The sequence below is a fragment of the Paralichthys olivaceus genome, chromosome 8 (assembly GCF_024713975.1).
Source record: "Paralichthys olivaceus isolate ysfri-2021 chromosome 8, ASM2471397v2, whole genome shotgun sequence".
In the NCBI taxonomy this organism is placed as follows: domain Eukaryota; kingdom Metazoa; phylum Chordata; class Actinopteri; order Pleuronectiformes; family Paralichthyidae; genus Paralichthys; species Paralichthys olivaceus.
In genome coordinates, this window is record NC_091100.1 from 23320146 (window position 1) to 23333199 (window position 13054).

Below are 13054 nucleotides of genomic sequence, written 5' to 3' on the forward strand. Positions count from 1 at the left end.
ACTAAACAGAAGCTTATATATAGGCCACAGATTGGTTCGGACATATTTGTGCAAAAACAAATAAACACTCATGTACATAACATATGAGCTGGAAAGATCATTTGTCAAGAACCACTTATTTAGGTTTATTAAAATGTGTTTTTCACTTTACTACCTCCACCAAGGAGGTTATTCCTCCACCCCTGTTCATTTGTTGTTTGTTGATTTGTTTGTTTTATTTGGCAGGATTTCGCAAAAACGGATTAACATGAAGTTTAGAAGAAGAAGAATGCAGTGCAGGTCAGGAGATAACCAATGCAATCTGGTTAAAGGGGCAGATCCAGGATCTTATTCTATTTTTGACTGACTTTCCCACAGATTAATTCAGAGATCTTGATGAAAAAGATCAGACACATTTAGGGGACTGATATCTATTAGTGTGAGCAATTTGGTGCAGCTCAGTTAAATTTAAGGGGAGTGGTTGGCCTTAGTGAAGGGTATGCGCTCTACTGAAAACCATTCTAGTATCAGTATCTTTGTTTGTTGGGGTTAATGCAAGTTAACCTACACCTTAACATTTCAAATTGAAACTGTTTAAACTGTACAATAGAGGTCTTGTGTTTCAGGTTATCGGGCCTTGTTTTGTTCACAAGATCAGTACTTGCATGCAAAGCTCATTTTACATGTCAGGGATACATTAGGCTAACTATCAGGTTCTAACAGCAGTACGATTGATTACCTGTGCCCTATAATGGCTCACACTGTCTCCATTTACGCAAGATGTTTGGGGGTTTGGCACCTTGCACTCTTGAGGATATGAAACCAGAGACACACCACTGTCCTTTTAAGTAGGAGAGCCTTTGGTGTAACCCTGTGCTACATTAGGTTATAGGTATTTAAAGCTTTAGTCAAGACCAATGCAAATAAGGGTGGAAAATGTTTAAATAATTCTTTTTTTTACAAATACAGTTTAGTAATTGTGGGGAGTAATGCTGCCTTCAAATGGTACTAAATGCAACTCCTGGTGGTCTCTCCACCATTGACACACCTCACTGATGTGCATGTGGGTCTTCAGCTTATCATTATTTCTTTATCTTCTTTGGGTTAGTTATATACAGTATATTCAATATGTTTACTCACATATACCATTACTGGCAATAACTCCTCCATTTTAATTGTCATTGCTGCTCCCTTCATCTCTATCCAAATGTATTCTATGTAGAAATACTTTAAACATTGACACACCTTTCCATTATGCTAAAAAACATTTCCCTCTTATTTGGCTAACAGGTTTCTATGGTTTTCGGTAGTTTCTCCTACTCTCTGGGAGAACGATTGTGGGTATAACTTCCTGTTAGCATAGGGCTGTTTAGTTGAACCAGAACATACAGCTGTAAGGAGATAGCAGAATTTGACTAAAGGTGTATTCAATTGACATATCTTACCCGACCATTAACCTACCATCCAATGGAAAAACTTCCATGGCCTCTGTCATGTCAGAAAACATCTGCCAAAATGCCACAACTTATAAACTCAGAAAATTCCTACTGAGGTTGTAAATACCAAAGAACTCTCTTCATGACCACGACTCTATATAGAGGCAGCAAAGTAAACTGTTAAAGCCACTGTATGATGTCTTCTGTGGCTCTGAGGGAGCATCCTTACATCTGAGGACGATGTCTTCAGGGGTGATTTCCCCCATACCTAAGCTCAATTCAATATATCACAATTTCTGATGCTTCAATTTGGTCTTTTCAAAATTGGTCTTGTATGGGTCTCCCATCTTAAGGGAAGTACAATATAACATTGCTGTAGATGTATTTTAAAGCCTGTGCACAGTCCATCCATGCAGCTGTTTTCTGATTCGACCTCTCCTCAGGACTGGGCGGGATTACTTGTTGACCTGTCATTGTTTTTTTGTTGTATTTATTTTTAACTTTTTTAACTTTTATTAAACCGTTCAACATTCAGCAATACATGTCCGGGACAAACACAGCACACACAGCCAGGAGATGAGGTCTCACAAAAACCTCAATCTGGGATCATATATACATTCAAGGTGCTATCCTATTTTTACAGCACAGAATTAGTCTCTGTTCTGTTGTTTCTTACTGGAACAACCTGAAAATGTAAGTAATATTAAGGTTAAGGAAGTGACTTTCAAAAGGATTAATCAATTTTATGCCTCTTTTTTTTTTTTTTAAAAGACACATAAACATCATAAATGTGTGTTATTTCTGTCATCTGGCTCCAGAAGATAATTGTCTTTTTTTTTGGTCTCATCTCCACTAATTTTGCTTTTGGCAAGATATTTGTTTTATTTCCTGGCATATTGACTCTAATTTCTCTCCAACAAATCAAAGTAATACTATATAATTATTTTGACTATGACACTTGATAAATCATATATTCACAAATCTAAATATTGTAATAAGTCAATGATGATTATTTTTTAAAATGAATCCAAATCAATGTATTGACCAGTCATTTTTCTTAATAGTAATTAGAGTTGTGCAACATTATAAATTACCACTATACTCCCCCATGACTAGGTCTAATAATCAATCAATAACCAAATACCCATGTGTGTGTGCGCAGAGGCTTTGAATAAGCAGGATGAGTTCAAACTATCCCCATTTACTGTTCATGCTGATAGTGTATGTATCTGTTGTCCATTGCAACATATTTAGCTTCTGCTGACAGTAAGGCATCTGTTACCTCAGGCACATTAGACACACAACACTTCACTGGAAACATGTGCCAATCATCTGGTTTCCTTTCAAAACTAACTGTAAATTAGATTTGCTCTGCGTCATGTATGACTGCACCGGAATTCACAGGAAATGGTTTGAAACAGATCAATACTAGCAGCGATGTGATGTCTATAGGCGTGCTTTGACATGATTCATATGATTGCTCACTGTCCTCTGGTGCTCGTCCGTCTTCACTGAGCAGATGTGGTCAGTGAACGCAGCACTGCGCTGCTCCGAGAGGTGGAAAAAAACTGAGCTGGGGGAGGAGCGATGGCGTCACAGGCTCGATGACCCAGGGAGAGAGGAGGAGGAGGAGGAGGTGACAGGCAGAGGGACTCAGTCCTCCTCCGGCGACGCTGCTCCTCGGTGTGTGTTCGTGATCACACGGTGCACGGCTCTGGATATTCCGGTTATCGCTCTCACTGTCCCTCTCATCGCCGGGCTGTGAGGCTTCTCCGACGGTTAGCTTTGTAGCCACATGGCCAGCTATCACAGCGACGCTAACTGTTGTTAGCAAGCTGGCTTCAGCTCAACACACGGACCCGGCGAAGTGAAGAGCCGAGGAGGTGAAATGGCCAGAGTTCCCTCGGATAGCTCTTTCAGAAGACACGGCGACTAAGCAGACGGAACAGCTCCACATTTCTTTAGTGGTCCCAGTCATCGGTAAGCACTATGTATTAGATTTATGTCGACTTAACAGCGATCTGTAAAGTTAGCGCTAGCATGCTGGCTAGTCTCTGCTAGCCACTGTTGTGTAAGCTAACGTTAACAAGTCGGCGTGGCAAATGTTACTCACCAGGTGATTGTGGTGAAACAACAACACCAAGCTGTTGAGTTGTAGCTAGAAACACAACACCTGCTGACGTGTGTGATATTCTCCAGCTCAGTCAAAACATCCTGCTCCGTGGAAACCACACCAGAAAAGACCAAAACAATTGCTAGAAATGACAGCATTCAAAACATTAGCTGACAGATACCGGGTCCAGTGGGAAGCGTGGTTATCTAACACGGACATTATGCATGGACGTCGGAGAGGATAATCAGATGTGGTACTTCTGTAGCTGGAGCCAATCACTTAGACCTGGCGAGACACAGAAAGAGAAGCTGAATGGTGTGTTTGAAACTGTCACCCTGAGTCTCTTGTTGAAGTAATTGTTTTTGCTTTGACGTTGCTGACAGATCCTGAAGCATGGCGGTAATTATGTGTTAGATATGTGTTGTTTAGTTATTAACACTGTGGCGACCTGTCTGTGTGTTGTCTGTCTGTCTATACAGCCCGGTTATTATTAGTGCGCCTGCCCTGATCCCTCTGAAAGTAGTGCTGTGCCGGGACGGCAGCTCACACCCCTCCCTGCAGCTGTGTTCCTACAGCTTAGCAGTGGTTAGAAGCATGTATCAGCATGCTGCCAGGAGATGAAGTTCAAGCCAGGGTGTTTGCTTCATGAAAACATTTGAAGAGCATTTGTCCTTTTCAGCTGGCACCTTTCAAATGACCAGAAGATTCCTTTCATTCAGTTTTCTGCTCAGATGCTTAAGCATGTCAAATCATCATTACATGAAGCGACTTGTGACCTGAGCTTCTGCAGTGACTGTAGTTTAGTTCAATGAATCCCCAGTAGTTTGTAGTGAAAGGCCCTTTGCAGTGGTACAGTCTCTGATAAATGAGCAGGCAATACTGCATCCAACGATCATTGAGCCCCCCCCCCCTCAATTTATTTCAAAAATACCTGGGATCATGGATCATAACTCTTTCTTTTCTTATTGATTTATTCTTCAGGTTGTTGGTGTTACTCTAATCCCCATCATGGTGCAGAAGTACCAGTCACCCGTGCGGGTGTACAAGCATCCCTTTGAGCTGGTGATGGCGGTAAGTGTCTCTACCTGTACGCGGGTCAGCCATGTATTGCACGCCGTAGATTATCAAACAACAGTTATTATCTGCTAATGGTCAATTCAGTTATAATCGAATGGTATCTCTGCTAGCATCCTTATCACAGATGCAGAGTTATGTAATGCTGGTGGGTGGGTGCTTCAGAGGTCACCATCAGAGGGTAGTCATTGAATTACACACCTTGCTTTTCATTTGCTCACATAATCAAAATGCTGTTGCTGAAGCTAGACTGCAATGCAGGCAGTTCACTTCCAATGTTTGTGCATCACCATTACACTGAGAGTGCTCTGAGCAGTTCTGTCAGCATAAATTTCGAATCAAATAAAACAGCCATCACAACTAATGTGTTGAATTATTGCAACAGAGTTGGAGCTGATTTAGTGTGAACAGTGAACACACTGACAGTATCCTCATACTGGCAAGTGAACTACTTGCTAGAGTGAGGTTGTTCTTCTTCAACATACACCACGCTCGTATGTCATGTGGGTTACTCTTCACACACCCTGTCATGTGTTTTTAACACCCCAAGTTCCAGATAGTTGTTTTCTTTAAATGGACATCGGTTTTATACAACAGCACAGAAGAAGAAGACAGTTGCACTGACCCCATCTAGTTCCTGTCATCTTGAGGTTTAAGATGTCTTCAATGTTAACTGCAGTGTTGAGCCGTCATGCTGTACATCTGCACACTCAGCATCTGAATATACAGCACAACTGGGCTGTTATGTCAGAGGTTCCATCGCAGACCTGGAGGTGGTAGTCCATTTGCAGCGTAAAGAATTCAGTGGCTACCATGGCTTTTAGCAAACGACCGCCGTGTGCATGTTTTTGTTCACTTTCAGGCACGAGTGCCCATGTTGAGTGCAGGGAGTGTGGATTTGAATGTAGCTCTCATTTTGCTTTGTGTTTCTGGTGCCATCTATGCTTTCTGTATGTGCATTTTTCTTGTGTTAATTTTCCTTTTATTTTATGTGCAACTTTCAGTTAGTCTTTACCCTTGTGATGCCGGGCTGAGGGAGGTTGGATATCAGAGAAGATGCACTCACTAAAAGCTTCAGAAACGGCACATAGAAAGCATTAAGCAACTGATTCTCTGCTGGGTCACGTCTGTGAGTTTTCTTTTTACCAGTGTTTGAAAAAGAAACTATAGCGTACTACACTGGGACCTATAATCAGGTCACACAGTGGAAAATGGTTTACTCAGCAATGATTTGACCTCAGCTGCTTATTGTCAGTAATGTGGTGTTAGTGCATGCCTGCAGAGTCTTGGCCTTATTATACAACTGTCTATTTTAGCCTAACATTTGAACTAGCCAGAGGTGCATTATTTCTGAGCTGTTTCTTTTTCTGCAGTGTTTTCCTGCTTCACTTGTTTAAATGACATCAGATGAGGAAATTACATGGGAATTACTTTCTTTTTACAGTACAGGTGCTATTTTCCTTAAATGGAAACCAGCTTTCTACGCCAGCCTGAAGGAGGAAGCAGGAAGACTAAATCTCCTTAGCAAAGACTGGATTGAGCAACGGGCAAACCGATGGCTATAAATAGAGGGCTGGTGCCTACACCTGGGTCTACACATGTAGGCAAAGTGGGGAATAGTTATAATACCAAATCAGACCAAATCAGACCTGCATGGGACATGGTTACTTTTGAGAAAACTACTGGAGTAGCTCTGGGTGCTTTTAAACTAGGACAGCAACAATACGGTGTCTGTTAGTTTTTGTTAAAAAAAAAAAAGGCTTAGCTAGTATTGTATGACATTATGGGTGGGACACGAGCAACATGATCAGAATCTATTGTAAAAAAAAAAAAGACATCTCAGTTTGTTTGAAGCTGGATATCGTGCCTTCACATTATTTCCCCTTTTTGTGACTTTCCTCTGCAGTGAGTATTTTTGCAGACACTGCAGAGCAGAGTTAATGGTGTGTCACAACACTTGCTGCCTCTTTCTATTGAAAATGCAGTGAAATCTCTTCCCTCTCGCTTCCTCTAAAGCAGGCCTGTCATCCTTGTAGCATAGTAGTGTAACAACATCCTGCGTACTGTTTCTTTTGTGTTTCAGGACCACTTGTACTTTTCAATATGTATAAGGGGTATATATTGTGCAATCACAGCTAGTCATTATGTAGAGTAGTTCAAAAGAAATGCACATGGCTATATGTTTAGTCCAACCATGTTATTCCTCTCTGCAGTGCCTCTGTCAGTGGCGTCTGAGATATCTACCAGCAATGGCTTCTCCCTTTAGTCTGTTGGGGGATTATATTTGACATTTGCTTTGAGGAATTTGGTTGTCTCTCTCTACTTGACTCTGTTGTTTGGATACTGTCAGTTCTTTTAAATACCAATTTACTCTGGTGAGGGTTAAATCCAAGGCTCTACATTCCTCTGTTAAAGCCTTTAAATGCATTCCTTTTGTCTAGATGAAATACAGCCTCTCCTCACTTGGCCTCAAAGTGCCACTCGGCTCACTGACAGGTGCTATCAAAGTATTTCAACCTCTGGCTAAAACTGCGGTGGCTTGCATGTAAGGCTACATGAAGCGGCCTGGATCTCAGTACCCCCTCAGCTGTTTTTTATTCTGCAGTGTTAATTGTACCCAGAATTGAAAATGGTAGTATCTGTATTGTTGGTGTTGATAGCTTTTTGGCAGATTTGACACTCTTCTTGTGAATTGGCAGTAATTGGTTACGTGAAGAGCTTTGCAACACTAATGAAGAGTTGTGCAAGTAATCTGGGCAGGACTCGACTTGACTCTTAATTGAAGACTATGTGATGTTGTTCCACAAAGTGATTTATTGCAGAAACAATGTCAACTGAAGATTGCATGTCACAGACGCCAACTCCTCAAAATACTGACAAGATACGAATGGTGCCAGAGTAAAACACACAACGTCACGTTCAGTGTGTGCTCCTATAGTCAACTTCCTTTGTAGATAGACTATATGTTAGAAAAGTAAACTCAGTCAGTAACGCTCTCATCCTTAACGACAGCTGCCTAAGTCTTTTGAGCTGTTCAAAAGCACACAACTACACATGTGTAGTAGTAAGTAGTAATTTGGCTTGTTTTTGTTGGGGATCATTAAAATGTCTCTCACTTTAGTCCCAGGAACAGCATTTTGTTATATCATCTTCAGCCACAACGGTCCCTTGAGTGAACTGCAACATATCAATAACAGGAAATGTATTGGATGCTGTTGCTGCTGTTATCGCAGCCACTCAGTCTCAGAGCCTCCAGTCTATCCTCAGGGAGTAAGAGGTATGTTTGAAGCAAAACACAATACCCCCTCCTGTTGTTGTTTCAGGCCTAAAGGGACAGTTGAATCTGGTACATATCCAATAAAGAAGAATGACTTCAGTAGTCACCAGAGGAATAAAACCTGACTGACCCTGGGATAGAAAATAACTGCTAACTTGATGCTGTCTGTTATAGTTGATCTTGAAAGAGAATGGCTATCCCCAAAGTCCCCTAACTCTCAGATTAGCACAAATGCTACAGAGAGAGGGTATCAAGTGAGTCAAAGCCCAACTTGCTCCATGGAAACGTACAGGTCTGTAGGTAATCCAAGAGGACAAAGTGCTTTGGTCCTGCCCCTGTCCCAGTAGAGTTTCTACAGAGGAAGGAACATGATGTGCCATGCTAGTGTGATGCCACCATCAGGGAATGTTTCCTTTGTGATTAAATCCTCTGTCAATCACTGGCAGCAACACAAATAAAAACACATACTTCAGATACTTTATTTATTGAAAGAGACATTGCCATAGTTAACCAGGGTTGAATAAAAGAATCTGTTTAATATTTTCTGTTCCTTGTTTCTACTGTACCAAAAACATATTGAACCGTGACCTCAAAACCAAGATACTTAATGAACTGTGGTTTTTGTGTGCCGTAACACCCCACAGTCCACTGCACACACATCCTTTCAACACAATGGTGGACTGAAACCTGTAGTTTACTCTGTAATAAGGTGCTACCAAAAGCTCATTAACCCCATACACATACAGTAGATGCATATCCGTGTCAGTGAGTTAGGTAACAGCACCGAAACCCAGCTTTTCAAGATAACAGTGGTCACATTTTTCATTCTACGTACATTAGAGTTGAAGAAATTTGGTAAGTCATACTAGGACGCATTCGGCTTGAATGAGTCATAACAACAGTTTCTACAACAGCTCGGAGCAGTAACGAACCAAGTTACATCATTGATCTTCAAGTGTCCACAACCAAACCCAGTTTCTCTTTATTCAACTTTCCCAGTGCAACAATGACAATGACTGATTCTTCTCAGTTCAAGTCTCCTCTCTATTGTACATATTTTATATGTACAAGTTGTTTTGACTGGTGAATGAAATTAACATTTAAGTGCTGTTAAAGCCTAGCCCCACAAGTAATTTTCACATTTACAGTACATCACCAGCTCTGTATCATTTAATAGCAAACATATATACCAGTTCTACATTTGATTATCAGAAGTATGTCCCATCCTTCTGCTCAGACCTACATTTTTGTTCTGATTGTTGTGAACTGATTCATGTGTCTCCTGTCAACATGCCATGTGAAAGTGGCTCTTCTTACACTGGATCACGCCGAACAACAGGAAATGTTCCAGAGTTTATTTAAAGGTCCAGTGTGTAAGATTTAGGTGAAAGGGAACTATTGGCAGAAATTTTATGTAGAATAATCCTCATGATTTTTTCACTAGTTTGTTTCTTCTAAATTGTATGAATTGTAGTTTTCTTTTCATGTTTGGAAGGAGAGGGTGAGGTGAGGGGTGTTCAGCTGCAACATGCAATTTCAACACTAGGTATCACAAAATTCTACACACTGTACCTTTAAGCTTCCATCATGCAAAATAGAAAAAAAATAATTTTATTTTATGAAAATATATGAGCATTAGATGCATATCAGTGTTTGTCTTGCCTTTTGGGTATTTAGGTAACAGTACAAAAGTCCAACAGTGCTCACATTTCTCATGTTACAAACACTTAAGAGTTAAAGAAAAAAAGAAAAGCTAGGTTTGTTTTTTTAGTGGTTGTTGCTGCAGTTCAGATCCTGTGGTCTGTTAATTGTGTTCTCTTTTGCACGGTTAACTACTTAAAGTTCCTTGCCACTCCTACAGTATATCTGTCTTTTATGTGGGTCACCCCGAACATGTTTGTTGAAGTGTCAGACAGCTAACACGTGGTTTTTTTGTGCCTATTTACTGCAGCGCCAGTGTTTCTAAACTTGGCTCATCCCCCTTCTCTATGTCTAGCCTGGCTCAGTGCAAAGCAGCCCTACCAGGGTGACATCCTGTCCCACCATGTCCTGACCCACTTATGGCCAGGTCTGCTTAAGGCTTTGGCAGCCCAATTCTCTTGTGTGCAACCATCACAGACTTTATTATTTTAATCCGCCCATGTCTCAGGCAGTGTTGCAAATTAACCTTTTGATCCATTTGCCAATGAATGGAAAAAATTGACCAAAAATTCATGTCAACTATTTAAATTGATTGATTTATTTTACATTGCAAGTTTTGTACGTGAAACTCTAGTGTGGTACAACCAAGCCTTGAGTCTAGGGATGTTAGCCCAATCTGGGCTGGAGGGCACCATCCAGACTTCTTATGTTTGCCGTGTTTTTGCCTCATCTCCTCTGTCCTGCTCTGAGCTCCATCTTTTATTCCAAATCATGTAATAATATACATGAACACAGGTTAGTTTTTACGCTGACAGTCCACTGAAAAATAACCTATATTATGAGTCTGTTGCTGTGTGTGAGATAACATTTTGGGTCAGCCACAGATAAGTGTATATCCCATTAGCGGTAGTCATGTTACTTTAGTCAGCCATGAACTGTGTAGATAAGATCAGGTTGCAGTATAGTAGTTAGTGAATGGGAAACGATAAGAGCTAAATGAACCCAGTTTGGACCGAAGAGAGTGAGGAGAGAGAGATTAATTAATGCCTGCACAGGTTCACCAAAGCGTTGGATTAGATTGATGTTCTTTTCGGTTTAGACACACTCTTAGCAGTTAGTGCTTATTGCTAGCCTTAGTGCAACACGATTTCCCTGGTTTCGAAAATCAACATCATCACATTTCTTGTGGCATACCATAGCAACAATGAACAGTGAGGGTCAGACAAAGAATTGTGAAACCTGGTGTTACCAGTAAAGTTGTGGTGATGAAAGTTATTAGTGAAGTAGGCCTATTTCAACAACCCACCAGTGGTCACTGACCTCATTTGTTATTTGCCAACACATTTTTTAATCCACAGATTTTGTGTTGTTAAGGTAATGTATCCATTGAAAAATAGTGCGTTCAGGTTTAGTGTGCCTGCTCCAGCGACAAGTTTACCAATTTAGCTGTTCATGTTTGCTTTTTTCATCAGCTTTTCCCTGTACCGTACCTGTCTGTTCTGATTCAGAAAATGTTCATCCACTCTTGAATGAATCTGTCAGAGCTCTGCCTGCAGTGACTAATTCACTTACTCAGCTAGATGCAGTCCACTAAAAACAATGAAGAGTAACGGCCTGCCTTAGGGAGAGGAGCTTATCGTCCGGCGTGCTGCTTTTAACGGAGGACTGTACTGCCAGCACCATGTGACTTTGGGGGCCTGTGAGAAAATTCTGGAGCTGATTTCATTCACCGATCACCAGGACATTCATTGAGCCTCTTTGCTGCTGCTGCTGCGGTGCTGCTGCAAGGTCGAGGTGCTGCCCCAATAGCTCCCTTCCCCCACTTAGCTCTGTGCAAGACACAGATGAATGTGTACGCACATACTCTCACACAGTGACCCTTTTAGCCTGCAATCATGCTGCAGTGAATAGTGACTCAGACCCATGCAGCAGCTATGTGACGTAAATGGGAACATGTACAGTATTTTGTAACAATCTCATCATGTGTTTTTATGTTTGCCATTGCATTTTGCTGCCAACACGTGTTTGCATTTCTGTTGGTTGATTCTCTTATCTTTTCATCCTCAGCTTAAGTATTTTGCAGGCTAATTTTAATACAGTTCTGTTTTAAGCTTTTTTATACTTCTCTGTTACATATCTGTGTCTTTTCTCTTCCCATATGTATGCATTCTCACATGCATGCCAACACAGAAGCATCCATTAATCTCTCAAGAGCAGTGATCAGAAATCACCAGGCACTCTGTCCCCCTCTTCTCACAGCTGTCAGCTGCAAGAGATCAGATGTTTGGGAAGTTTCAGCGGTATTTACTTTAACCATCAAATTAGATGTTTGTCACATTAGATAAAATGACTGGACCTTTTGTAACTGGTGGCAGAGCAAGCAGCAAACATGCTTTGCCAGCGCCTCTCTTTACTGTATAGCAGGATGTCAGTAATGCTGCAGTTTCCTGGAACTTGTTGCTCATGAGGAGATTCGGGAATTCTTACTGTCCTTCATTGTCTCAGCAGTTTTATGTATTATAATAACCTGAACTTAAGCTTTGACAGAGTTATGTCTTTGTAAGCCTTATTGCAGCGGAAATGTGTGTAATCCAGCATTTCTTGTTCTTACTGTGATGGCCATTCATACATAACCAAGCAGGCAAGCACTACACTTTAGCAAATTGCACAGCCTGCCAAATATTTAGGACTTGACATTTATATAAGGTCTGTGCATAATTCAGATTGTCCCCCTCCTCTCCAAGTAGGTCGCTTCAGGCAGTTCTGCCATTACAATGCATGGTGTAGCTGTGAGATCAGTGGAAGGAGAGAAGTGGGTGGTATGGCATGCTGAGACCAAAGGCTCTATTGTTGTCTCTTTTCAATCTAGAGATTGTTCTCTATTTTACCCCACATCTAATCTACACCTAAGTTCAGATGCCTTTGGAGCTGAGGGTGGAGAAACCTTGGCCAAGGGTTGCTATTACCCTTGATGACCCATTTGTATCACATTCAACTGTATACATTTCTTTCTGTAGAAATGATGGTTACTAAAACATTGATAGTACCACTTATTAAAGCACTTTACCAATAGAACTGTATTAGGAGTATAGCAACAACAGAAGGTTGTGTCAACAGCATGCATGTAGATTCACAGTGCAAAACTGTTAAACTGGTTGACCTTGTTATAGACAACATGAACAAAGGAGCTCTTGATTTATTACAGGATTTTTTTCATCAACTAAGACTCACATGAGCGGCTCCCTATTGAAGAGAATAGTCTAATGCAGTGGTCACCAACCTTTTCAAGCCCAAGATCACTTTTTAATTCAAAACGTAAGCTGAAATCTACCACCCTGTTATCTTCCAAAAAACCCAATTAGGATGGTCATATCTATTATTGTTTGCATATTCTGTTAAAGGCTCAATGTGCAGGTGGGTGAAAAAGCTCTGTTACACACGTAGAAGACAAAGACAAAGATGTGATGAGAGTTTGTGGTGAAAAAAAATCATGTGCTCTCCTCTGTGGAATTAATTTATAATGTCCTGCATCTG

The 13054-nt window shown here is 40.9% G+C and overlaps 1 protein-coding gene across 5 annotated transcripts in view; it reads left to right on the forward strand.

The window, feature by feature from the left end:
- Positions 1–2832: 2832 nt before the first annotated feature.
- The window catches only part of LOC109627592 (SEC14-like protein 1), a 31264-nt gene continuing 21042 nt past the window's right edge, over positions 2833–13054 (forward strand). For 2 of the 5 annotated variants that reach the window (XM_069530487.1, XM_069530488.1), the window contains exons 1-3: positions 3267–3395; positions 3912–3927; positions 4510–4599. In XM_069530487.1, the coding sequence (XP_069386588.1) occupies positions 3922–3927; positions 4510–4599 (96 nt within the window). In that variant the 5' untranslated portion in view covers positions 3267–3395; positions 3912–3921. Of the gene's footprint in view, positions 3396–3911; positions 3928–4509; positions 4600–13054 lie in introns of all 5 variants that reach the window. The other 3 variants (XM_069530490.1, XM_020084224.2, XM_020084220.2) reach the window with 3 other exon arrangements.